Source organism: Syngnathus typhle, linkage group LG7 (assembly GCF_033458585.1).
Source record: "Syngnathus typhle isolate RoL2023-S1 ecotype Sweden linkage group LG7, RoL_Styp_1.0, whole genome shotgun sequence".
Lineage (NCBI taxonomy): Eukaryota > Metazoa > Chordata > Actinopteri > Syngnathiformes > Syngnathidae > Syngnathus > Syngnathus typhle.
In genome coordinates, this window is record NC_083744.1 from 9236156 (window position 1) to 9262153 (window position 25998).

The 25998-nt window shown below is 40.6% G+C and overlaps 5 protein-coding genes across 13 annotated transcripts in view; 2 read left to right on the top strand and 3 right to left on the bottom strand.

The window, feature by feature from the left end:
* Positions 1-5404, bottom strand: part of srgap1a (SLIT-ROBO Rho GTPase activating protein 1a) — a 39981-nt gene extending 34577 nt beyond the window's left edge. For 4 of the 6 annotated variants that reach the window (XR_009714918.1, XR_009714917.1, XM_061283087.1 and 1 more), the window contains exon 1: positions 4795-5344. Coding sequence is in view for 4 of the 6 variants with exons in the window: in XM_061283087.1 (XP_061139071.1) it covers positions 4795-4858 (64 nt within the window). In the remaining 2 variants the exon portion in view is untranslated. Of the gene's footprint in view, positions 1-4794 lie in introns of all 6 variants that reach the window. The other 2 variants (XM_061283084.1, XM_061283085.1) reach the window with 2 other exon arrangements.
* A 422-nt stretch (positions 5405-5826) lies between these two features.
* On the bottom strand, positions 5827-8989 carry rxylt1 (ribitol xylosyltransferase 1). 2 transcript variants are annotated; one of them, XM_061283094.1, is made up of 6 exons: positions 8765-8989; positions 8457-8642; positions 8227-8329; positions 7816-8130; positions 7463-7633; positions 5827-6743 (listed from the first exon to the last, which is right to left on the bottom strand). In XM_061283094.1, the coding sequence occupies exons 1-6, from the start codon at positions 8907-8909 to the stop codon at positions 6341-6343; spliced, it is 1323 nt and encodes a 440-aa protein (XP_061139078.1). In that variant the 5' UTR covers positions 8910-8989; the 3' UTR covers positions 5827-6340. The 2 variants fall into 2 exon arrangements, with proteins under 2 accessions (XP_061139078.1, XP_061139079.1); XM_061283095.1 differs by lacking the exon at positions 8765-8989 and having other exon boundaries at positions 8258-8329; positions 8457-8526.
* A 240-nt stretch (positions 8990-9229) lies between these two features.
* Positions 9230-10516, top strand: LOC133156951 (cytochrome b-c1 complex subunit Rieske, mitochondrial). The gene is made up of 2 exons (XM_061283097.1): positions 9230-9445; positions 9796-10516. Exons 1-2 carry the CDS (start codon positions 9334-9336, stop codon positions 10404-10406), a joined length of 723 nt encoding a protein of 240 aa, XP_061139081.1. The 5' UTR covers positions 9230-9333; the 3' UTR covers positions 10407-10516.
* Positions 10517-11974: 1458 nt separating this feature from the next.
* zgc:112052 (protein C19orf12 homolog) lies at positions 11975-13648 on the bottom strand. Of its 3 annotated transcripts, none has more exons than XM_061283099.1 (3): positions 13490-13648; positions 12481-12643; positions 11975-12383 (listed from the first exon to the last, which is right to left on the bottom strand). In XM_061283099.1, exons 2-3 carry the CDS (start codon positions 12638-12640, stop codon positions 12118-12120), a joined length of 426 nt encoding a protein of 141 aa, XP_061139083.1. In that variant the 5' UTR covers positions 12641-12643; positions 13490-13648; the 3' UTR covers positions 11975-12117. The 3 variants fall into 3 exon arrangements, with proteins under 3 accessions (XP_061139083.1, XP_061139085.1, XP_061139086.1); XM_061283101.1 differs by lacking the exon at positions 13490-13648 and adding an exon at positions 13013-13150; XM_061283102.1 differs by lacking the exon at positions 13490-13648 and adding an exon at positions 12997-13134.
* A 121-nt stretch (positions 13649-13769) lies between these two features.
* uri1 (URI1 prefoldin like chaperone) lies at positions 13770-20092 on the top strand. The gene is made up of 11 exons (XM_061283093.1): positions 13770-14172; positions 15536-15570; positions 16609-16687; positions 16829-16964; positions 17962-18053; positions 18137-18200; positions 18289-18484; positions 18562-18769; positions 18842-18993; positions 19079-19319; positions 19578-20092. The coding sequence occupies exons 1-11, from the start codon at positions 14095-14097 to the stop codon at positions 19764-19766; spliced, it is 1470 nt and encodes a 489-aa protein (XP_061139077.1). The 5' UTR covers positions 13770-14094; the 3' UTR covers positions 19767-20092.
* The last annotated feature ends 5906 nt before the right edge of the window (positions 20093-25998 follow it).

Consider the following 25998-nt stretch of genomic DNA (forward strand, 5'->3'; position numbering starts at 1 on the left):
GGGACATCTTACATGAAGCAAATGAATCTGATGAGCACAGATGAAGATTAAAATAAGTCAGCTCTTATGACTTCTGCCTTAGTCGCACAGTGACCTCATAGCGCCTCATCCCCTTCCCCCAATCTCATTGCCACTAATCCAGTCCTACTAGGTGGCAGGCAGCAGCATGGCCTGATGGTCAAAGTATGTCTGTCTGCCTTCCTGTCTCTCCATCTGCTTGGAGTCCAGCAGCCATTCAAAGGAATTAAAGTTGTCCGTATCCAGAAAAAATCTCTCGAAATCCTGCTTAGACCCTCCCTGTTCTGTTAATTTCTCTCCTCATTTGGATTCTTCCATTCACTTTCGAAGTCTGCTCCAATTCTATTATCACGGTTGTACTTTCTATTAGCTAATGGAGGGTTACACTCAATCACATCTTTCTCATTACCACACGAGTCGGGATCCCACTTTAAGGCTTGACACAAAGCAGTAACGAGACTGGGAGGCGCCGTCCAGCAAAACGTGACAAATACACAAAGCTATTTTGAAAAGCCAGTGCCTGCCACACTCGACAACATTTACTCAAGTATAAACGTCGCACCACAGTGGTTTCAAAAAAAGACTACTCAAATAGCGCATTTCTGCAGTTGAAATTGAGTAGCTAAGCGTAAATAACAACGGCAAGAACTGAATCTTTAATCCCTTTATAACATACCGTAAATTAATGATAACATAACATGCAAGAGTATTGTTTTAAAAAAGCAAGCTGCATGATGGAGAGTGTGCTTTTGTGCTGCTGTTGCACAACCTCTGTGTCAACTATAGAAGAACCCGTTTTTTACTCTTTTTTTGGAGCGTTGCAACTACATATATCCGGGGGACAGCAGGGAAAGTGATGCTTTGGTTGTGTTGGGCAGAGTTTATTAAAGTTGCAAAAAGGATGTGTGGCCACAGAGGTGGCCATCAATAGCATCATTTAACCACCAGTGCACACAGAAACGCCACACCCTAACCCATACCACAAACTGGGGATGCACTAAGCACACAAACCCACACACGCACACACATGCACACATTTTAACTTTCATTTTTTGTTTGGCAAAGTGGTTTTTTTGTTTTTCCAATTGTGACCTGATTTGTTTACCTGTTTAGAAGTGAGTTTGCAGATACATTGGCTCCGATTTTGACAGTAATGAAGGCAGGTCAAAGAGGGCAGCCTTCATGATGCTGTGGGGGGTGTACCCCTGTCAGAAGCTCAATGCGTGCCTCCCATAAAGTCATGACCTCAAGACAATGAGCATTTGACATCAAATCTGCATTTGGAGACATGCCAATAGCTGCGTTGTCCTGTTAAACGCATCGATAGCAACAGGCCTGCACTTTTAATGTCACTGCACTATCCAGATTACTCAAAATCAACCGATGAACAATAGAAAGTAATGTGAATAATGCTGCTGGCTTTAAGGTAACACAATATTGCATCAGGTTCATGCAAAAATAACTGCTTCCGGATACTATATTGCAAGTACACTCAGAAATGAGCAAAGAAAATAAACCCGGCCCATTAAAAGACACTGAAAAATACATAATAAATACTCTTACAACAGATTATTTTTTGTTGATTGTTGAACTGTTACACGTAGCTTTTAAATCTCGAACTCTGCAACTAAAGTCTTTTAAATGTTGTACTTTTGATTACAGCACGCTAAATGACGTGTATGAGATACGTGTTATTCATGAGATTTTACAGTACATGTAGGATTTGCCAATACAGAGTATTAAGGTATTAAGGACAAAACAAAACAAAGTGCATCCAATTTTTATATGGCTAATGGATTTGTGGCTTCAACCAATAATAATGGCTGTCAGGTCATTATGAAGTTAAAACTATGTGCAAGAGAGAGTTGTTGTCTCGGTTACACGTTTTTAGCATCTTGCGCAAGCAAAAAACTGAGCCGCTGGTTATTCAGCTCCACTGCAGAAGGCGTGCGACGTAATGTCACTGCAACACATAAAACTTTGTGCTGCGACAAAATCTAGGGTCTTATGAAAATAGAATACTTCATGTCAATCCTTGTAACTGTCTGAGTCACTCGCGCTAGATCCAAATACATGAACTGAGATAACCCCTCAAAATGAAATAAAACTGTGCGCATGAAATAGATCAGATGCATTTAACCCCTCGCAGCATGAAAGTCATGAGTCTTGCTCCAATGAACTAACCTTATGACCTTTAGAGCAGGGATTCCTGAACAAAATCTGCTTTGCATTGAGTCACAGATTGAAATGCTGAAAGCTATTATTTTATAAGCAGGTACACAATTTCAACACAATGTTGTCTATGTTTTGGCTCTTGATCTAAAACCACACAAAAAAGCTAAAGAAAGCTGAGTTAAGTAGAAACATACGTGGGGCGATTTAGTCACAGATCTCCCTTGGTTATGGTTGCACAAAATGGAACAATGTTCGGTTAATCAGTGGCTAGGTTTATCTGCCAATTGCTGATCAAGTTTTAACGTTAGCTCCTTGTGTACAGCCAACATCAGCAATTCCAAAAACGTTATAAATTAAGCAAGACGCAGGAAAAAAAAAAGCTTATACTTGAAAAGTAGAAAGTTCTGTGAGTTCCAGAACATACATTGTCCAAACATCGGTCTCGATTGTTATGCAATATCGGCATTAAATGTATTACTTCATTGTTTTCCAAGTCATGTTTCAAATGTTGGCTTGTAATCAAAGCTTGATGAATGTGTCCATCTTGAAACAAAAAAATCCGAGCTCAATAACACAACTCATTTGCAAAGTTAAAGGTTTACTACTGTAAACTACCTACTAGCCATGAAGTTATTAGTCAACGGTGCCAAGCCTTGGTTGGTATCAGAATTGAATTGCAACATCACTCAAACAAAACCATTCCCCTCAGGGGATTCATAGAAAGAGTTTGTGTTCGATCTAACAAAAGCTTTTCTGAGCAGCGCATTAATGTCACTTGACATATGGGAAGTTTCTCATCATCATTTCTAGAGCTGCTTCTCTTATGACTATGTATCATGCCCTGTTACAGGCCTTAGTCATCAGGAGGAGAAGGAAGGTCGTAACATTTTTTGCAAATGGGATTCTTTTGGCCGGCACATGCAAACTCTTCAAGCAGCACGGCTGGCTGACTTAAAATGCCAACAACCTCCCCCCTCGGTTGCTCCATAGAGGGAAGTGAATAGCACTGTGGAACATTTGTAGTCCAATGCCCCCTAAAGTCATTAGTGGTGAAATCAATCAAAATATTGATAATATCGACATTAAGTCAGTATAAATATCAGATTGATACTAGCGCGAAAGGATCAATATCGAAGCTTCAGTTACGCTCTTGTGGCTCACCTGAACTCTTTAAGCACATATAAGATGCAAAAGAATCGAAGGGATACATTTTATTAAAATTTTGCATAGTAGTTTCTGAACTTTGGTAACTCGTGGGTAAAAGGCAGAATTTGTTAACCAATAATATTTGGTCCAATTATGTCGTAGCTTTTAACAGTTTAATAATAAAAATGGAATGGAATTGGTATTGGATCGACACCAAAATAATATCCCACACCACTAGAAGTCATACAATTGTTAATTAGGGCAGAATTCACATGGTGTTATGCAAGCCATCATCATACAGATTAAAATCTCAGTTACACAATCATCAAAGAAATAATTTAGGATATTTGTTTGCTGTTTCCTTTGGCTTTTCCTCCCTGCAACACCCAAAAATATACTGAAGATATCACACGAGACCAAAGTGAGTATCATAGGATTAGTATCAGATCATGTGACTTGGCACTAATTACAGAGAGCTGACCTGCCTCAACAAGTAGTGTCAAGCAAATGAGTACCGTATTTTCCGGACTATAAGGTGCACCTAAAAACCTGGTGCGCCTTATAGTCCGGAAAATACGGTACATATAAATTATTAAAAGTCATTGGATTGACATTTCTATGATGCGATGGCATCAATGCCTGTACAGTTAATAAAAGTTGTATAGCGGTTTTAGTTTTACCCTGGAACAGATTATGTCTCTGTCCACCATTTCCTGTGGTTAAAATTGTTTTGAAGTACAGTTCTAACAAATGGTAGTAGTCTATCCAGTGACCCACACGGGATTGTATTCCACTGTAAAGGGTGGCATGAAACAGGCTGGGATAAACAGAGCTGGTTGGCTGAACGCCAAATCCCCATGGCTACCCTGGAGCAACCCAATCCGTCTTTCCTGGGACAGTCTATTTGTATTTGACAATAAGTCATACCTACTAACAGGATCCTTGCACACATGTACGATTCCGAAAGCACGCTGTGGTTGGTATGCATCTGGGATGTGTGCAGCATGCAGGAATAAAAAAAGAAGCACCAACTTCAAGTGCCCCTCAGCATTACATCGGATCTTCATACAGGTGTTCTGACTCAGCATGTGCTTTTCCTCGGTGTACAATGCTAATACGACCTAAACCGACTTTCTATGCGGAATATAGTACGAGACTGTATAAACAAGAGTTTAAAATTTGAAAATAGTCTGAAAGGAAAAGGGGGTGCAATTAGATCTTCTTTGCAAAAGCATGGAGCTTTCTCTATTTCTAAATGATTACGTAAAAGTCACACCGGCTAGTCGTGGTCATGTCTCTGACTAAAGCACTGCTGGAGGTCATGCATTCCAAACTTTTTAAATCACGAGCTCACGCCTCACTGATGGACTAGTTTGGCTAAAAAAAAAAAAAATCCAGCCCTCCCGTTAACAGCGCGTTATAAACCAAATTATTCAAGAAATTCAATCCTCTTACCTTTCACTTGACTCTCGTAGTCCGCTATGATTTCTTTATCCTTTTTAAACCTCGGCGAAGACATCTTACGTCCGCTTGTTGGTGAACGAATGTGTGAATGTTTTTTTAAACTGCTTGTCAACAGGCGGGGGGTTACAAAAGGGGACTCATCCCAAACTGGACTAACAGAACGATTAAGTTCCCAGGAGAAAACGATCACTTCATTGATAATCTTCCTTCTGGCGATGCGCAATCCGATTCCAACCAATAGATCCGCACAGCGCCAAGGGCAGCCTCTTGCTCCCGCAGGGAACTAAGAAAAAAGAAAAATATAAAATAGAATCGCGTAAGTTTTCAGGGTCTTAGTAGCGGAGCATCATTCGTAGTTGGCACCGCGTATAAGCAGTGCCCAAAAAGCCGCATAAGGAGGCTATAAAGTCGAATTGAATTGGAGTGTGTGTCCGGTTTAAGTGGTTCAGAGTAAAGACACACGCAAATACCTCCCCCACTTCTCGCTCTCCCTGGAAGGTTTCTCCCCCTCCAACTCCCGGCAGGGCAGGCGCGAGGAAGACAAGTAGGCAGGCCGACCGCAGCACACACGGCAGTGAGAGCCAGGCAGGAGGGGGGGTTATAACACTAACGCACGTTCACACGCACAATGTATTGGTTAATTATGCAAGAAATGTACCACTGAAGAAATTCTTTAAGACGATGCATTGGCAAAACTTTAATATTACAAGTCAAAAATATTACAGCTGCACGCACAATGAAGGCATTCAACCCTAATACCAAATCGTTTAACAATTGCACAACATGAAAATATGGCTTGAGGGAAGTAGAAACGCGTGTTCAAAAATATATCACTAAAATGGTGAGGGATTTTGCTAAACATCTCGTCAACGCCTGAAAGAATGGCGTGATACTCGGATTCCAACTGTTGACTTCTCCTATAAATTGGACCTGTGCGCCATCTACAGGATACAATATTGCTTTTTGAACAGTCAGGGAAACGCCAGATTCTCTATAAGATATCATTTATAGGTGATGAAAGCCTTAATTAAAAACTCCCTTTTATTTAATGGCACTGACAAAATTATATTCATGCGACATAGCAACGAAAGGAATAGACACTATCAAATAATTTGAACATGCAATTTCAAAATACAAAAAAAATGGCCTTATGCACACGTTTCAAAAAAGGCCTTGAAGCACATTCCCGTGTTGTTTTGTTTTTACTGTTGTCGTCGCACTTGCTACAAAAACAAATCACCCCATTGAATTCATACAAACATGTACAAAATGTCATTGAAATATATGGGCATCGGTATGCAAATGCTTCCAATTATCTATAAACTCTACATAACAACACATTCAATCACTGTCAAAATATAAATATAAACAACAAAGAAAACTCTTGGAGGTTCCCACAACTTCACAACATATATATAAATATCATTCAGATAAACTGCACATAACAGAATATTGTCACCAGGTTCACTAGACTAGAAGGCAATCACATTTCTCCACTTTCAACACCGATGTCACCTTTGTTATTCCTTAAAGACAATCAGCCACTTTTGAAAAAGTTCTCCTCTATGACCTCAGTGAAGCGATCCTTCATTTGTTGACGGAAAGTGGCGTACCACTCCAGCAATCTCCTCCTCCTGTCTACCCTCTGCTCTTGACTCATCCCTCGCTCTCTCTCCAGAATAGCAGGAAGCTCCCGCCAATCGCTAATATAGATGAAGGGCGCTCCCGCGGCTTTTAGGAGACGCAACGGGGAGCTGGGCCCAGCCGCGCAGGTCCCCGGCGTCAGTACATCTTCCACCACGGGCACTGAGCCATAAGAGCAAGCCTCGTAGATGCGATAGCATTCCGTGTTGACGCCAACGGGGCAGAGGGTGAGCTCGCTCTGGGCCAGGGCGGTTTGATAATTCTTTAAACTGTCTGCTGTCTCCTGGGGGAGCCATCTCCAGGTACAGGGGGAGACAAGAGGGAAACGGGTATATGTTAGGCAGGCTGCGTTTGGTAAATATCAATTTCATGTATTCTTATAAAATCAAAATGTGTTTTCAATTACGTGGATAAAATGCTTATGGTTGATGCCTTTCCTTCTTTCCATGTCTAAATGTATAAAATGCTCAGCATAGCTGTCTATTGTGGAAAGTATAAGGTCATACATATTGTTTTTGTCGGCCTGTTACTCACATCATCATTACATATGAAATACAATTTCACATGCTAATGAGATTCAATACAAAAGCTGTATAAAAATTGTATGACCAAGCTATTTTTTGAGCGATCAGCAGTAGTTGATAAACAATGTGTATTTAAAAAAATATATTGAAGGATTGAAGGAATTTCCATGATAATATGAATGCAGTTCTAAGACGAATGCAAATGACAATAGTGTTCTATAAATGACTCTCACAGCATTGCAATACAACAGTAGCTCACTTTGTGAGTTTGTTTGCTTGGGTACCAAATTCCAGATTTAAGATAACTGAATTTAATTAATTATGTATCAAAAATAGAGCTGGTAAATCCACAAATTCTTTTTGCCCTCATCTCCAATGCATCTCTAATCCCATTTGCCTGCAATTTTTACTACTATCATGAGTCAAGTGCAAAAGTGTCATATAATAGAAGAAATCCATGACGGGAAATGTTTAGTAACAATCTAACTTACTTCTCCCTGGCAGTGGTGATGCAATCCTTTTCTAGACCAGACTGTTTCAGAACCTGAATGAGTGTTTCCCGAGAAGAATTCTTGTAAACAGTACCAAGGAAGTTGCAGAGGTGTGGCCTCTTGGAAGTGATCATCTCAGCATTGGGCCTGACCATGGGAAACTGCCTGTATCTGAACAAGAAACATGACATGTAAAATAAAGTGCATTTAATTGAAACTTCTCTCGCCTTCCTTTGTGGACTGCAAGTTCTCGCTGGATTTTCTTCTGCTACTCTATCTTCCTCCCACATTCCAAAAACATGCACATTTGGTTAATTGAAGCCCATGGGTGTGAACATATCAGAATGACTTACGTGGCAACACCGAGGGGCCACTGGAAGACATCTATATCATTGACCCAAGGGCTGTCATACACTAAAAAGAGCAGGTCCACAAAGCCGCCATGTCTCTTTAGGTATGGCCCTAGCCAGTCATTGTTGCAGTGCTCATCACCCAGGAGGACCACAGCCACGTGAGACACAGTGTGCGACTGAACCAAAGCTCGGACGTGCTCCAACCAACGTGTGGAGTACGCCACCTTCTGCTGCTCACGGCCATTCAGAACCAGAACTAGGCTGTTCATATCCAACGGTACATGACCTTGGACTACAGCAGGCCCTGTGTAGAAGCTACAGACAGAGGAGGAAATGAATTAATAGTGCGGTTCTTCCTGTTTAACTTGTTATGGCTTCAGTGTTCACAACATGGGTAACAACACCTGTTACCTGAAATCTATTTTGCTTGACGGAAGCTCACCCTCTATCCATTGCGCTATCTTGTCAGTTGGATTGAGGGGTCCCTCCATAATATGTTCCCAAAGATAAAGTCCTGATGGGGGAAAATGACTTATTATTAATAGTAGTACCAGTAGCAGCGAAAGGTATGGCAACTAGTAGTTGTATAGCATAGGCCCCTCAGGATAAAGGGAGATAAATAATGTCGCAACAAGCCTCACCTATAGCTGCTTTACCCCAGATTTGCACCTTGTATCTTTTGGGTTTGTTCTTTTCGATTTCTGCCATATGTTGTTTGAAGGCCTCTCGTCTTTTGTTCAGTGCGGAGTTGTACTCCACTTGTTCACCCTCCCATGGATTCCACTCATCCCCAATGAATGGAGCAGCTCCGCCATCTCGAACACCCCCTGCAAGCAAAACAGACAGTTTGGAAAAAGCGTTTTGTTGATTCAATTGAATATTTTCCCATGACTGTACTGCAACAATTTCTTTTTAAAAGCGATTGGATTGTATATTTTGGTGAAAATACCAGGGGGTCCTGCTTCTTTCGTCTCCACCCTGTGAACGCGGGATATGACTTTAGTGCTGAAGAACACATTGTATGCAGCGTACAGTGAAAATGCTACATAAGCAAAAATTATGAAAAGAAACAACTTTCTCTTTGGAAATTTCATTTTTCTCTTTTTCTATGATCGCTCATGTTACCATTATGAACCTTCTCCATTTTTGGGGGGATGAGAGGACCCTTGTTTACATCACGGGGAAGTTGCCTTGAATATATGCCTGTTTAAAAATGACATTTAAACAGCTGTATGAATGAAGCGATATTTATTTATACTAAATTCAAGTCAAATGTGATAACATTTATTCTTTTGATCTTGGAAATTTGGGACTTTTTTTATTCTTGGAAATAGGAATTTATCATCGTTTTGACTTAGGCATTGAAAAGAGAAACAGTGCAGGACGGTCACAATTCAAGGCGGATCCTTTCAGCAAGAAAGTGTTTCCGCCGTGTCGGAATACGGAGACACGCATAAGATTTCTTCACGCAAGGTCGTGTCCCCAGTACGGGGTGAACAATTGTTTTATCGAGCGAAAATGTTGACATTTGCTGGTCGTTTTGGGGCTTTTGCCCCAGTGTTGCGCGGAACACAGCAAACAGCCAAATGTGTGGTGTTACCTGGAGCTAAGGAGTTGGTTCCTGCTACGGGTAAGATACGTTCACCGGGCCTGTCTTCGTCTAACGTCATCTTATCTGTTCAACAACCCGAATCTAACCACAAAGACGAACTGTAATAATCTTAATTGTAACTTGCTCATGTGTCATGTCACCTGTCATCTTCTCCGTGGATTTAAAGCATTCTTCATAGATCGTTCGTCGTAGGACATATGTACACGTCTGTACGTCAACGATTGTTTTTTTTTTTTGGTTGTTTTTAGGACTCTACTAGTTTTAATATTTATCCAGCTGTTTTGTCAATAAAAAAATACAGATATTTGGGTGTGCGTTGTCTTGAACTGATGTGTCTGGATATGACCATTTATATTATCTGATTATAGCTCCTGGGGGAATCCGACTCGCCCATACAGACATCAAAATCCCCGATTTTACCGATTACCGCCGCCCTGAAGTCATCGACCCAAGCAAGTCCTCTCAAGACAGCAGCGAGGGAAGGAGGGCCTTCTCCTACTTGTTGACAGGGGCCACCACTGTAGTTGGCATCTACGCAGCCAAAACAGCTGTCCACCAGTTTGTCTCGTCTATGAGTGCCTCGGCTGACGTCCTGGCCCTGTCCAAGATTGAGATCAAGCTGACTGAGATTCCAGAGGGCAAAAACATGACCTTCAAGTGGCGAGGGAAACCCCTGTTTGTCCGCCACCGCACCGAGAAGGAAATTGTCGCCGAGGAGGCTGTGAGTCTTGGAGAGCTCCGCGATCCTCAGCACGACAAGGATAGAGTGCTCAACCCGAAATGGATGATCGTCCTTGGTGTGTGCACCCACCTGGGATGTGTGCCTATTGCTAATGCGGGTGACTTCGGCGGCTACTACTGCCCTTGCCACGGATCCCACTACGACGCTTCAGGAAGAATTAGAAAGGGGCCGGCTCCTCTTAACCTAGAGGTTCCCTACTATGAGTTCCCAGATGATGACACCGTTGTGGTGGGATAAATATTAGAGCACTATTATACAAGCTTACCCCCTACTGTAGTATATGTTCGAAATATGACTCTTGTACAAGGTGGAGGTGGCAATTATCAATAAATTCCAGTTTCCTATGGTATTGTTGCAGGTTTTATTTTTATTCTCATTTGTCACTATGTTTAGTTTCAACAGATGGGGTGGGGGTCATGCTAACCCTGAGCCTTCAGGTACCACACTTAACTTACTTAACTCACCACAAACACCTGGACTATCACTACAAAAGAAAAAACTCTTCCACACTATTTAAAAAGAAACAATGCATCGAAGACATTAAGTGGGATTTGCTGTCTGTTGGTTTCACCATTTTTGCTTTTCCAAACCAATCAAGTGGACATTAAATATGAGGGCTGGCACGCTTAAGGAAGTGAACATCAAATTGGGGAAAAAAGCAAAAACTTACATTAACCATCACTACTGATTCTGAAAGGCCTAGGTCATAGTACTGATTAACTACTAGAGGCAGAGCAGTAAGAAAGTTTTTCAAAATAAAAAGAAAAAACTGTTCATAATACAATTATATAACGAATGTTAATATTTGGGACTTTAGGTTGTAAATGTGGGTTGGTGTTTGTGGTAGTGTCGAAGCCAGCGAAAAAGACCTTGTAGGCCCTCACTACCCACCACTGCAACGGATGACTGAAGGTAAGCAGACAAAAATGAATGAGTTTTATTTCCAATCAGAAACAAGTGACTAAATTATGAACCTGCTTTTGTATTACAAGAAAAGCCAATGACTTGCAGACTGATGAGAGCCAATCTTAATAATTTGCGTTACCTCATTTAGCAACACCGGAGAATGCATAATGGTTAATGTGAATGAGATGCTAAATTGTTACGGGCCATGCTATCTAATCAAAAAGTGGAAAATATATATTATTTTTTAGCTGAGGAAGGTTTGATTGTTCACACAGTGTTATTAAAAGTTTACTTTCCATGAGATGGCTATATCAAACCTGCAAAACCAAAAACAATTTGAATGGAAATGAAAGGGTGGTTCTATATTCATAGCAGTCTTGGGGAATGATTATTTGTGCATCATTTTATTTACATGCCTTTCCAGACTTTAAAAGAATATCAACCCAAGTTTTAGTGTGCATGATCATTGAGAACATTCACAAAACAAATGCCACTGCTGCAGGATTTCTTTCCCCCTCCCTTTTGTAATTCAATTCAACCTACTGGTAAGTCACATTGAGCAGTTTGACAAATAAATATATCACCCTTTATTTAAATGCAAGTTCACTAATAGTAGTCAAATGATTCATAATAGACATGATCGTTGAGACCAAAATTATCCCTACACTGGTCAATGGTAATAGAAGTGCATTATTAGTTGAATGGTCGACTGGCTGCCAATGACACAAAATATTAAAAAAATGTAAAAGTTATGTTAGAAATGTCATTAAACATATTTGTATTCCCAGGTAAAGGATACCCAATCAACAGATATAAAACCTAACTTCACAAAAGGATGACTTTGGTGTTGGCTAGTGATGTGCTGGCTTCAAAATCAAATAACTAAATGAAGGCAATGGCACAATTTACAACACTTTAATGTGTTATCAGTTTTTTCGGCAGTTTGTGGATAGCATTCAGCAGTCTCTGGACGTGCACACACACAAAAAAAATCATGTCCTTATCAAGCAGTTAGGGTGTGGAGCCTGTGGACTTATCCACACTAATCAACATAGTGCACTTTGGCTTGGAGCTCCTTGGTAACAAAGCCAAGGAGGGCAGCAGTGAGCTGCTGCTTCAGAGTAGAATTGCTTAAGACAAGAGTAGTTAGCTGTGCCACATCGGTCCATTGAATGTCCCCGAGGATGGCAACCAGATCCTCGTATAGTTTCTGCTGCTGATGAGAACTGAGCTCCATAATGACCTGAGGAAGAGGTTTGAACTCACCGCTGGTCAGCCAACAGCCAAGAAGGCCTCCAATAGCACCGCCTGGAGAGAGCCAAGGTTCAAAATGTTGTACTGCATGTGTATATTTTGAATCATTAACCATTACTAATTTATATAAGTAATACAGTGTGTTACATACCAACTGCAATACCAAGAGGACCCCCGACCAAGCCTCCGGCAAAGGCCAGGCTTCCAGCTGCTGCTGCCCCTTTTGCTGAACCCTTGACTGTGGTCTGGATCTGCTTATCAGCAGATAACTCACAGGAGAGCTTCATAATATCTTCAAGCCGATGATACATTCTCTGCATTATGGAAATTACAGAACACCGTTTAGTTAAATTTATTTTTGAAACAATTTTTACAATGTATTTAAGTAATGCCATTTAGCTTCACAACATTACATTTATATTCACTGATCATAAAAGGTAGGGATTGAAAATTTGCATCAAACTTCTGGGAATTATTGCACCTTCTTGATTATTGGAATATCCTATCAGAACGAGACGTTTTAGACGTGCAGACAGACAAAAAGACAACAGAGAGAAAAAGAAACCCAGATACTATACAGTTGATTGGAAACAAAACATTAGATGACTATAAGAAACCGTGTGAAGAACAATAACTTCCTTTTATAAGCCCCAATAACCATACATACCGGTAGGTTACCGTACCTTGATTGTTAGGAGTTCATTAATACCGGTTAAATACGTGTTATTTATTTAAAATTAAATGTCCCGTACAGCAGCCTTGACGCTTGACTTCGTGTGTCAACACAGGACGAGAGACGGAAGTGGATAGTCACGTGGCGTGGATGAACCATACGCGTCGAGATATCTTTTTTTAAAAGCCGGACGGTGTTGGTAATTTATGACATAAATAATAAAATCGTGCATACTACTATAGCAAAACATGTCTTTTAAATTCGATTTATTCCTAAAGAAGTCTTTATTAGCCCTAAACAACATCAAACTTTACTATTTACTCGCGAGGTCGTGGAAGCTGATGCAAATAAAGACCAACCAACAACAGGAATTCAGACTTGATTCCTTCAGTGGTTCATTCTCTATTATTATGTAATAATGTGTGTTAATTATTTTAAAATTATTTTAAAATAACCGACACTGACGCGAGGTGAGAATCTTGTTTACCTTTACATCGAAGCGCACGCTACCCTCAATGCACTGATAATGTGCTAAAGTACACGAGTTGACAGGAAATACATTTCTTTCAAAACAAAAACATGACCACAACCTCAAATTTTAAAACACGGTATAGTGCTAGTAAAATCATTTTAACCAATTGGAACTCCATTGTGTGTTTAACTCAGATATTATTTTGGGTGAAGAAATCGTCGGAGTCCTTTTTTTTTTTCTCCAGTTCTTTAAAATATAATTTATTGTGAAAGGAGCTCTCAAATAAAACAGGATGTTTTGCTTTAACTACAGCGCCAGTCAGTGTCATTCTGTAGCTCGTGGTGCAGACGTCGAAGAGGAAATATTTCCGCTGGACATCGTCTCAAAATCTTTTCTTTTTAAGGGGAATGATGCGGGGATCCTGAAATGAGAGTGTGAGATGTTATTACTTCCGAAAGTGTGGATAATCGCCGCTGTCACGTTGATGACTTCAACTAAAGTGGGTCCGAGGAGAAGCTCCTGCTGCATTCATAAACATTTCTTTAGGACTCAAAACAACCCCTGAGCTTTGTTTCTGGCTCATCAAAAGTATCCCCCCCAAAAAACCGTGTGCCCTTGGGATGATAAAGGTCGAAACGAGAAAAATCAACATGGTGGACCCCGGCGGAGTGACCAGGCTCCGAGAGGAACACGAAAAGGTAACTTGTACGTAATAATGGTTAAGCACATAAAACGAATATTAAAGGCGAGCAAAGTCCCACTAGCTGACCATGCATTGAACCAGACGGGGGTTTTCCCACGATTGCATGCGCTTTCGTTCCTTTGTGCAAGATAAATAGACGACTTGCTAAACCAGTTACCACACCGTCATGTCGCGTCATATTTGTACCAATGACGTTCCATTTTCTAGAACCTTCCCACAACATGCCACTTGAACTCACTTTCCACAGTCATTTTGCCCAAAAGGCAAATGAATAAGAGTCATGTTTCGTTTCATTTGAACCTGACGTGAAATTAATCAAATTGAAACGAGGCTGCCAGTTTCACCTTTACGTGTTTGCTGTGGGTAAACAAAAGTGAACGAGACAGCTAACTAGCTAAGTCAGCTAACGTAGCGTGCAACTCTTAAGCATTGCAAACGCCCCTGCTCTGCGAGTGCAAACTATTTTCCACGCCTACTAGTATTGGCGTTGACTTGCACGATATTTTCATAATTGCGCAATTTGTTTGTCTTGCGTCATAAGTATATGATCACCTAAATGACGATTTCAGCGGCTGTTATTTACCTTTTTCCTTTGTGTGCTTGTTTGTGGTTTTACCGCTGCTGAATGACAAATGATAAAAGGCGTTATTATAGCAGTTATGCCGTCAGGGAATCAAAAGCAAGAAATAGTGTATGCATCATAAAGATGCGTATTTGCGTTAATTTTGATTGATTGAACGATTGTCGATCATGCAGCTCGGTCCGTGTCTTTCTCCCAGTTCTGACGCTTGTTGTTGTTGTTGTTGTTGTTGTTGTTACTGTTGTTGTTGTTGCTGTTGTTGTTGTTGTTTTTTTAATCTGGAGTTCTAAAATTAAGGGGTCTAATAGTTGAGAATGTGAGTGTGAATGAGTGTCTCCATGTTCCCTTCAAAAATTAGTATGATTGTCTTTTGTGTGAAACAGGAAGTTGAAGAAGACCAAAAGAATGATCATTTAATAGTTCCACACCTCTTAAATCTGCAAAACCTCTTCCTGGGTCATTCTTTGTGAAGATACACTATAGACTAATCTTTTGCTGGATTTTAAGGTGCACCCTATGTTGAGGCAGTAACTGTATTTATGAAACTTTTTTTTTCTCCCAACCACATTCCGGCTGTGGATACCAGTAGCAGGTCAACTTTCAGCATGAATAATTATGGAATGAATTAATGATTACATTTCACAGTGTATGAATTGACAGTTGTTCCACATTATCAGTCAACAAGTAAAAAGTGGTAATTTTCAGAAATGTATTTTCAATTCTGCATTTACAAGTGTTTATCATCATATGTTGTGAATTTCTCTCCTAATAATAATAGGTGGTGAAAGACTGTGAAGGTCGGATTCAGCATTGGTGAGTATCACAAAAATAAGGGTAGTTAATAGCAATCCGGTGTATTGCCGCCTGTCCTAAACTTTATGTATTAATTTAGCGAACACCAGCGTGATCACAAATATGCAGTCAATATACTACACCTCTGTTCAGTAAGCTGTTGCAAAGCAGTTTACTCATGGAATCCAGATGTCCTGAATAATATCCTGCAGACTTGAGATTTTTCCTTTATGTTGAGATTCTTCCTTTACGTGAACAGACGATAGGGAGTGGGTGTTAGTCAAGCACGGGGAGCCACAATCTGGTAGATGAAGTAAAAATACCTGCGAGTGAACCATTACTGATTGAGTCTTCACTGCAGTCTAATTTCATTACAATTAATGTGTTTGAAGTGACTGGACACTGTAGGGCGGTGCTGAACGTTTCTGGAAAACTGTTGCTGAAAATCTATATTAAAAGAAAATACATTTTATTATCTGCAATGCATACAATTGTTGAATTGTTCCCCCTTGTTGTTGTTGTTATTAATGTAAGGTACCTAGTTAGATAAATATTTTATTGATTCTGTCGTCATAAGACAGTTGTGCTGATCAGTGGTAGGCAAACATTTGTGCCAAAAGGCCACATTCGACATTTATAATGGAGATATGTGCCAGGTAATTTTGTAGATATGGTTTAAAAAATGGAAGTTAAGATGCAAAATGTCATTTAATTTGTTTGAAATCATTTAATCTCATTACGTAATTGTATTACAATTCATGTCATCATAAATATTTAACCAATTGTTTGGTCAGATCAATACATTTAAAAAAATAATATTAATTTATTTGAAAAATGGAAATAGCTAGTGAGCTCAGTTCAGCCAACCGATCATACTTCGACTAGAAAACTTGTTTCCATTAGCCACTAATCCAAATGAATTACAGTGACCTCATGTGGCCAGATGAGTAAAGTACAAAATGTCTTTCCCCCCCTCGCATTGTTGTTGAATTGAGCCAAAACAAAGTGGGTACTTTTTTTTTTTTGCCACTCATTACTTCTGTGTCCATGAATCTATAGGGAAAAGGTGTCAGGTGATTATGATGCCCTGAAAGAACGCCTCAAAACACTTCCGGATAGACTGTCTTATGATATCATGGTGAGTGTTAGAATCTGTGAATACTATACACCCGTAAGAGGGAGACTCAAATTCATGCATTTATGTAAATCTGGCTTTGTGTTTTGGTTGCAATCAGGTCCCTCAACTTCTGCTGACTTTTTGCATCCCTGTTCTGAGCAGGTGCCGTTTGGCCCGATGGCCTTCATGCCTGGGAAGCTGGTGCACTCGAATGAGGTCACCGTGCTGCTTGGTGACAACTGGTTCGCTAAGTGCTCCGCCAAGCAAGCTGAGAAAATTGTCGACCACAGGATGAAGTGTGAGTCTTGTTAAGCACCCCCGTGAAAGAAAACATGGCACACGTTAGTCTAAAGAAATAAACCCAAAAACTTTGTACCCAGCAGAGGGCACTGTTATATCAATCACAATAGCACTATTGACCAAAGGACTCATTCAAGTGGAATTATTTGTGGCAGTACATCCCAATCTTTAATCCCCAGTTGATATTTAAAAAGAACACACACACTCTATAGCACCCCAATGAAAAGTCTGAAAACATTAACCCTCAACAGTTTTTGTTTACATTATGCTGTCAATGTTTGACAATGGTTTTGAGGAATCATCCTGATGAAGTGGGTGCAAGGAGCCTGAGCATTGCTGCTTGCAGCGATATTTGAAATATTTCTTTTGTGTAATGTGAATTTTTCACTACTGTATGTATTTGCTGTAATTGCAATTCATTCCACCCTCTTCTTCATCTGTGCACTTTGTGCGGATAGTGAAATTGAGAATATAATGTGAATGATTAGGATGGGGTTCTTGTGACAGTCTTTGAGAATATTAAGTGTTTAGTGAAGCAGAAATGTCCTGCCACAGGCCATTCAGTCATCTGTTCCCCCCAAATGTATCACCAAATCTTATGCCCCTGCCTGCCCCGCTATTACGGAGTTAAGTGCTGTAATGCAAACATCGCAAGCTGAAATGTGTCAGACAGCGATGGACTTGTCAGGCCTTCTCTGTTTGACCTTTTCTCACTTCCACTTGATGCACACACTGAAGGGGCTCCCCATTGCCATGGAAACAAGGGCTCTCTGCTTGCGTTTTGTAAAAGGGCTTAATTGTTGTGAAGATTTAATGATCCGGAGTGGTATTCGGGCCAGAGGATATTTTGTACCGTTTAGTGTCATAATGCCCCCGCCCTCCTCTTGCAGCGGATTTTAGGCATTTCAATCATTCTGTAAAATGTTTAGTTTAGTTTAATTCTCCGTTTCATCAGTGTGCCCATTTTAATATCTCTAACTAACCTTTTGTTGCAGATGTAAAGAATGAACTTTGTGGGCTGTCCAAGACAATGACAAACTTTGAAGCGAGAGTAGGAATGGTGAAGGACTGGGAAAATATTGTAAATGTACGTTGCTTTATATTGAAATCAACACGGTATAGAAACTTCCCTGAAAGCCAATACGTTTACAGATCCTGCTTGTATTTTAGGAAAAAGGGGACTATGTTGACATCAGAGAGGTGATTGGAAAGGACGAGGCCACTGTCACACAAGGTATCATCTTTGCCAGCACATTGATGAATTTCACACAAAATTCAATCATCTTTAAATGTCAAGATTTTATGAAAACATTTACTTTTAGGAAAGCGTAGAGTGGCTCACAGACCAAATTCCAAGCCTAAACTGGAAACTGTGTTGGATTTGGAAGAGGAGAACGAAGGAAGTGGGGAAGACACCCAACAAAACAGGAGCGCAAAGAGTTTCATGACACAGGAGGAGCTGTGGGCTCGATTGAATGAGCTTGAGCAACTCGAGGAACGGCAAAATGAGCGGGACAGGTACATGACCACATCTGTGGCTTCACGTAACAATGGTGTGCACGTTTCTGGTCATTCATTACAGTTTGTTTCTTTAGCTTGTCCGATAATACAGACGTTGGCGGGGAGGACACATCATCCTCTTCCTCGGAGGAGCAGATTGAGACGGACTGCCTTCCTCCGGTGAATGGACTTTGTCTGAAACACCATGTTAATGCGCCCTCGAGTGGAGAAGTAAAAGAAGACGAAGAAGAGCACCACAATCTGCCAACCATTTATTTCTCCCACACAGTTGAGCCCAAAAAGGTCAGTGTGATAACTGGGAAGTTGTTTTGGAAATTTGTTCCCAGGCTTAACCCAGACCCCTCTCTGTTTTAGGTGAGGATCAACACAAGTAAAAACACCACTCTGAAGTTTAGCGAACGGAAAGAACTAAAAGACCAATCAAAGCGGAAAAAGAAAAACGGTCACCAAAACGGACACTCTCATCACGAAGTTCACAAAATCCAAACACCTACAGACATCTACAGGTGGAACCAGCATGCCTGTGTTGCGAAATTACATTTAGTACAAATTTTCTGGACATGTTGAGTTTATATATTATTTCCCCATCAGGTTGTTTGTGGATGTGAAGGACGGGGAGCCCATCCCCAAGAAGTCCATTTTAAAATCACGTAGCCGCGAGAATAGCGTGTGCAGCGACACAAGCGAGAGCAGCGCAGCAGACATGGAAGAGCGTCGGATGATGGGCCGTAGTTTCAGCCACGATGAGAGCACACCCAGCGACAACAGCGACAGCCTTGCCGAGGACGACAGCTCCAAGAGAATGCCATCGCATCGTGCAGAACAATTTGAGGTGAAGAAGACCTGGCTGTGTTTTTAGCTCACTGATTTGTGATCTTTATACCTTTTTGGGTCCTGTGACCTCTGACAGTTTAGAATGTTTTATCAAGGGTGCCCTCCATTATCGTAATGGCAAATGTTTTTTCAGACTCCACACACTGTTTTGAAATTTCGGCGAAAAAGGGTCTGGAAATAGCTGGTACTGACTTGAGTTAATTGCGAGGCAGATCAACAGGCAATTTGCAATGTTTTATTTGTCTTTGTTGTTCAGGCCTTCTCGGGTACAGTGGTGGAAAAAGACTCGATGCCGTTGGCCGTTCCCTTTCTTACCATCGGTCCTCCGTCGCTGCCAACCATCATGGAGCGGAAACTGGAGGAGGTGGCGCCTGACATGGAAGCTCCTCAGCAGCCTGTAAAACGGGTGTCCAAGTTCAAAGCTGCCAGGATGCATCAGAAATGATTTTTTATTTGCAATACAAAGCATCTTTTACACTTCTTTACTTACTTTAAACAGCATTCAATCTACCCTTCGAAATGGACACGGTTTCTGTCAATATAATAGTTAACCAACATTTTAAATGGTGAGTCTGCCTTGGTTCTCTTTTTGGTATGGCTTGTTTTGTAGGACTGTAAGCTTTGCCTCTTTGGCCTACACATTATAAATCATGTGTCAGTTATAGCTCACCTTTCTCCTGCTCTTGACCTGCTTAATGAATGTCCGTTCACTAGCTTTATGTTGAGACGTGACAAGATTCATGTAAAAGGAAAATAAATGATTTTGCTTTAGTCATTCTTCCCTATTTTTACCTGAAGGAAATTCTTTGAGTTCACCTGGTTGGACTGATCTTTGCAGATGGCTTGTCGTGACAATTTGGCAAAAAACAAAATGATGATATGCGTATTAACGAAGAATGTCAGGGTTGTAGGGTTGATTCTGAATGTAAACCGTTGGTATTCAAACTGCTATTGCCATACATACGTGAGACAAATGCCATTATTTTTTCCTTATTCTGCACTACTCTGAAATAAAACAGTAACCAAGCACTACAGGAAAACCATTCGCTAAAAACTAGTGTTTATACTAGGACAAAGATGATCAAGAATGCACATTTGTGTACTAGTTTACAATTGTCTCACTAAAACAAGCCAGAGAAAACAACTTCAGATTTGAAGCTCATATGACTTGGCAAAGTAAAGACTCATGATCTCTTGTTATTGTAGTTATTTCTAAGATTTAAGTTTCACAGTTCCAAATAGTTGTTTAATCCTTTAAAGTTGAATGGTTTCATGTTGTGTAACTACCTGGCACTTGCTATTACTCAATGACACTTCCTAATGTCTTCAGCCTCCCGCTAATGATTTTGAGGCTGATAATTGCCCAGACACGACTTGAAATGGTTGTGGGCTCAATTTGTATTGTTTTCAGACATGCGTGTGTACTCTCACACAAACCACTAAACTTCATTTTATCCCAAGCTGCTTTGATTAAATCCGTAGCTTGTGAGCTTGAAAGTCTATATCATTGCCCTTTTTGGTTTAATGGTGGGAGTGCAGGTCTCTGATAAGAAGCTTTTAAACAGATTCTGAGGTGACTCGGCCCTTATTTTCCATCGTCTGGATTATTTCACCAACATGAAAATCCAGGTAGTATGAGACAGATTAGGCAATGCTTAACATGCTAACGTTGTGCTGGTGAGACACAGATCAATGGACTTAATGTTGGTTAATCTCCAAAGGTGTATGCTCCAAAAGAGCAGAACTACTTTTCAAAGAAAATGAGCCCATAAACTGGGATGAAACGCACAAAATCTACATTTCAAGGATTAACGGGGGGATTTTAAATGTTGTGTGATTATGGATTCAAACATACATTGTTATCCAGACAGGTGCTCAGGCTTGAGAGAGGAATCCAAACCTGCAAATGCCAAGGGCATCGAAGAGCAGTTGAGTCTATCTGCTTATTTTAGCTTGTGATTTAAAATATTTAACGCTGAAGTTTTACATAACTGATGAGTTGAGCATCAGGTGGACATGGTGGGACATGCTCAGGTGATCCATTGTCCTCTGATACAAGGTGATATCACATCTTGGCAACATTTCACATTCTAATTCAATGCAAAACTGACCAATTATTTTGGCTCAAGCTCTTCTGATTAACAATTCAATAAATGTGCATTACCAAAATGTGTTCTCAAGAACGGTTTCCTTTGAATAATCGGACTCAAGTACAAGTAAAAAGTTGTCCTCCAAATAATGTCATGAGTAAAAACTGGGTACTCACTTTTGATTGGTTTATTTTGATAGACAAAAATATGCTTTGTACATTGGTGGAGTGTAAACTATGCAGCAACAAAAGCCACATTATCCATCTCAGTGAGCTGCTAGTTTGTCACTTGCTGAAAATCGCATTCCACTTGTTGAAGGCTCATGGGGTCTACAAAAAGATGAAGATTCAGTGCATCAATAACATGCTTTCAAAGGTATGAATAAATTAAACGAAGTTAATTTCCAGTATGTTATGTTTTCTTTTGTACGATTTATACATCTCAGGCTATCGTGGTGTGCTGCTCAGTGGACCTCAAGTAAATTTCATAGGTTGCCAGAGATTCATAAAGATTATCCAGATTGTCTCCCAGGCCGGTACATAACATTAAAGGAATTATATTTCAGATCAAGCTCTTAGTCAAATGCAAAAAATGAATTGAAACTTTGGAATGACAATACAAATCCTACTTTTTTCATTGATTTTTTTTTTTTATCTGGGCTATCTTTGAAATGATCAATTTATTATTGTGATTGCAATTGGAAATCCATAATTGGTGCTGTTCAGGCCCCATAAAACCCATTATTCTGTATTTTTCTTTTTGGATGTAATTATCAAAAGACCATCTTCCTGAAACATTGTTTTTCTGATTCTGAAGAGTTTGCATGTTCTCTCTATGCCTCGTAGGTTTCCCACATTCCCAAAACATGCATGCTAGGCCAATTGACCACTCTAAATTGTCCCTTGGTTTGATTGTGAGTGTGAATAGCTGTCTATATGTACCCAGCACTTGGCTGGCAATCAGTTCAGGGTGTACCTGCGGTAGGTGGTATTGAACCCAATACTAGTTGAAAAGATGCATGCATTTTGCACCCTACATTTTTCAATGTTGTGCAATGCAGGTTGACAGACTCTACGTGTTTCTCAAGCTCCAGGTGAAGGTGGAAGTGCAGATACTTGTTTAAAACAAACAAAAAAACTATGAAAGCTTAACTACAGATTCAACTTTTTAAAAGGGCCCTGGATGGGGAATACATTGTTTGTCCCAATCACTTCCTGTAACTAATGCTCCCTATTTCCCATTCCTCCATATGTCATATTAGTCTCTTTCTGTCTTGAAAAAAAAAAATCCAAGATCTCAATAGGGAATTCCACTGAGGTTGACTTTCGTTATTCGTACTTCCATCTGTTTATCTCCTTTTTATGTTGTCATCTGCAAAGTTCGGAAAAAAAAAGAAAAAAGCTTATTGTGACAGTCAGGACCAGAAAGTACAGATCTGTTTTCAAATGCAGCAAAAGTAAAAGTTGTCAGAAAAAGTATAATGTATACTCAAGGAAAGTAAACTACAGACATTGACCTAGTATCTGAAAAATCTACTTGAGTAAAGTAAGGAAGTATTCGTATTTTATTGCTCTCCACCATTGCCGTCAGTCAAAAGTAAGCGTTGTTTTCGTAAAGAAATGTGAACGTTTTTGTTGCAAGCGGAATAAAAAGAGTCTATTAGGGCTAAAGACATGTTCTATACTCACGGCACTGTTAATCAAGGTCAGATTGATTCGTGAGGTGAAAATATATTAATTCTCTGCATGTAAGCGTCATACTATTCAAACACTTGAAGGGACGCGTTTACTTCGCTGCAACGTCAACGCTAATTTAGTCCAAATCTTTTCATTTTATTATTGACAGCGCTCCATAATCGCAGAAGTAGAATCCCGCCTACTCTTGAAGCAAAGCTTTCATTCGGCGTCCAATTTCTTCTCATCGCCTTATCAAATGTGACACGCATAATAGCCCATTATGTATTCAAAGAGACGCATGTGAGCGGGGATGGATGAGGCGCCGTGGACGCGCCGCCGCACATTTTTACGCACGGCGCACGTCTGTTCTACTTCCACGTCAGCGTCCAGATGAGGGAGACACACGGCTCGTAGTATACCAAATATACCGAGTCCTTTTGGAACATTTCATTACCTCCTCTCCTCCGACGGAAATACAAAGAGGAGCGAAGAGTACTATAGCGCTATGCCCTCACGGTGATGACTTCATTCTTTGATTTGATTTCTTTTCGGGGAATTCTCTCCGTATTTCTCTGACTTCCGCCTTTTCTATAGCGAGAAAGCGCCCGCTCCTCATCATTCACCATCCATCCTTTGAGCTGACGCCACCTGTCCAAGTCAGGTAAGACTCGTCATCAAGTTGCTTGCTTCTGAAAAACTGCCTGACTTTAACTCCGTATTAATGAAATGTGACTTTACAAAGTAATTTGAAATCTTAGTGGTGGGATTCTGTAACTGTAATTCTTTGATGCCCACATACTAATGAACATGCGACCCTTTTTAAAAAAAAATTAAAATTCTATTTTACAAGTATAATCATGCTATGCAAGTGTTTCATTTAGTAAAGTAGAATTCTAAACATGCTTTAAACAAGTTAGGGGGGGGGCAGTGCAGGAAAGCATCTAGACACAAATATTCAATATTACCCCCCCCCCCCCGTTAAAAATAATTGTTACTTTTTTTCAAGGCACATGCTTTCAGTCCTCCTCTCTCCACCCCTGTCACCTGTACGGAGTGGCACATCCCCCTTTTCAAAGCCCCCCCTTAGCCTCTTGTCCCCCTTCCTCCTGTTTCCAAATGCTCTCCTTTGAAGCGATGATGCCCCATCTGTCATATATGAGCAAAGGGAGACCACGCTCTGCTCCTCTCAATTACTGAATTCTCCTCATGCCAGCTCCAGTGGGACAGGAGGAGGAGCAGGTGGGTAGAAGTCAGTGCGATCAATCAACATGAAATATTCAGCTTTGAATATGCACATCATTTACTCCACCGTTGCCCTTGTTAGAATAGTTGTGACAATCCCAAAAATAAGGCTTTCCGCGCGTGACGTAATTTATTGTGCGAAAAGAGAAGCGAGCTACAAGTGATACCGAGCTTTCCCGCACTCTTTCTTTTTGATGATCTTTAAATCGAAAAACTGTGTGGTTTGAAAGTGATGAGGAAATTAGGCAAATGGGTGGAGAGGGAGGGCATGAAAGTGCCTCTTTCAGCCTCTTTCTCATCATGCCGCAGTAAACTCACATAAGCGTACATGACGACAAAAGCTGGGCTTGGCAACTTTCTCCCCCCTGACAGTCACACTTGTTTGAACACGGGACACATGATTTGAATAGCAGTAATCCGTGCTGAAATCAACAGGCCAGATGAACTTTTTGGCACCTCACCGAGTCGGCTTTTCTTTCGCCAAACAAATGCCTAAGCTGTTTAGACTCTTGGCTTAAAATCACTAAGTTATTTGTCTTTCTCATACTGTGGCAACATTAGAGAGAGCATCTTAACCTTTTCTAGTCACGCTAGTAACTCTTCAGGAAACTTTTAATCTCCCAAATGGCTGCTTTGCGATAATAATATCTTTAGGATTTTGCCTGGTGAAATTCGCCCGAGTACCATGGCCCTAAGTATTTGATCTATGAGGCAATACAGTGAAAAGCATAGCCCCATGATATGAGAACACAAGAGTGAATAATTAATAACCTTGCTCCCAATTCCAGGAAAACAATAGCATATTGTAGGAGCGCTGCACTAATTTAACTAGAGGAGAGAGGTGGGGGTAAAACGTTAAAGAACTTTGGCAAGATGTGGAATGCATTGTTATTAGTCTGACTTTTCTTTCACTCCTTTTCACCGCTGCAATCTTTTCGCACAGTGTTAAATGCAGAAGTGTAAGTGTTGCGTGCTGTCGGCGGCAACGTGTTTGCATTTGAGACTAATCAGAAGCTATTAGATACCCCCTTTCTCACCTGCTGGCACTGTGCGAGGTGGAAGTGCACACACAGGAAGCTATTTTCCACAGGCCTCCTCTCCTGGCTGTCAGCTCCCATTAAGGCGGAAGGTGTCATATCTGTAACACAGCTGAGTGCAGATGGCAGAGTGGAGGGGATGGCTCACCGATTTAAACAATGATTAATGAACAGAGATGGAAAACAAATTACATCGGACTATTGGAGGCAGGGAATTGTTTTTATGAAAATGTTAATTGTTTCTGCCAGGCTGATACCCGGAGTGGGGGAAGGGTGAAGCGAGGGCAAAGGAACCAAGGGGCTACTACTGATAGGGCGTCTACAACCCCCCCGGCTCAGTCGATTGGCGCTTCTTGCGTGCAGTCTTTAATACCCTACCCTGGCTTGAAGACCACTAATGTGCTGTAACTTTCAAGGTTTGGCTTTTTACGACAAACCCCGTGAAGAATTGTCGCCCACCACTGCACCAATTAACGTTACCTCTAATAATAAGTGGTTGTAAGTGATGGGAGAAGCCGCTTGTGTTCTAGTTGTAATTATTGCAGGCGGGTGCAGCTGCACTACTTAGGGAGATGATGATAATTATTTTTCTTTTTTCGTTTTATTTTTTTATTTTTTTTATTTCCACTGCG

What these genes read in the sequence shown, in the direction of transcription:
- rxylt1 (XM_061283094.1), bottom strand. Translation starts at nt 8,909, where the DNA reads ATGAAATTTCCAAAGAGAAAGTTGTTTCTTTTCATAATTTTTGCTTAT. An exon ending in GAAAGAAGCAGGACCCCCTG is followed by an intron (nt 8,643 to 8,764) that starts GTATTTTCACCA and finishes TTTTGCTTGCAG; the next exon opens with GGGGTGTTCGAGATGGCGGA. An exon ending in TCAAGCAAAATAGATTTCAG is followed by an intron (nt 8,131 to 8,226) that starts GTAACAGGTGTT and finishes CTCTGTCTGTAG; the next exon opens with CTTCTACACAGGGCCTGCTG.
- zgc:112052 (XM_061283099.1), bottom strand. Translation starts at nt 12,640, where the DNA reads ATGTATCATCGGCTTGAAGATATTATGAAGCTCTCCTGTGAGTTATCT. An exon ending in TCCTCTTGGTATTGCAGTTG is followed by an intron (nt 12,384 to 12,480) that starts GTATGTAACACA and finishes GGCTCTCTCCAG; the next exon opens with GCGGTGCTATTGGAGGCCTT.
- uri1 (XM_061283093.1), top strand. Translation starts at nt 14,095, where the DNA reads ATGATAAAGGTCGAAACGAGAAAAATCAACATGGTGGACCCCGGCGGA. An exon ending in TGTCGACCACAGGATGAAGT is followed by an intron (nt 16,965 to 17,961) that starts GTGAGTCTTGTT and finishes CTTTTGTTGCAG; the next exon opens with ATGTAAAGAATGAACTTTGT. An exon ending in CGGCAAAATGAGCGGGACAG is followed by an intron (nt 18,485 to 18,561) that starts GTACATGACCAC and finishes TTGTTTCTTTAG; the next exon opens with CTTGTCCGATAATACAGACG.
- LOC133156951 (XM_061283097.1), top strand. Translation starts at nt 9,334, where the DNA reads ATGTTGACATTTGCTGGTCGTTTTGGGGCTTTTGCCCCAGTGTTGCGC. An exon ending in GGAGTTGGTTCCTGCTACGG is followed by an intron (nt 9,446 to 9,795) that starts GTAAGATACGTT and finishes ATCTGATTATAG; the next exon opens with CTCCTGGGGGAATCCGACTC.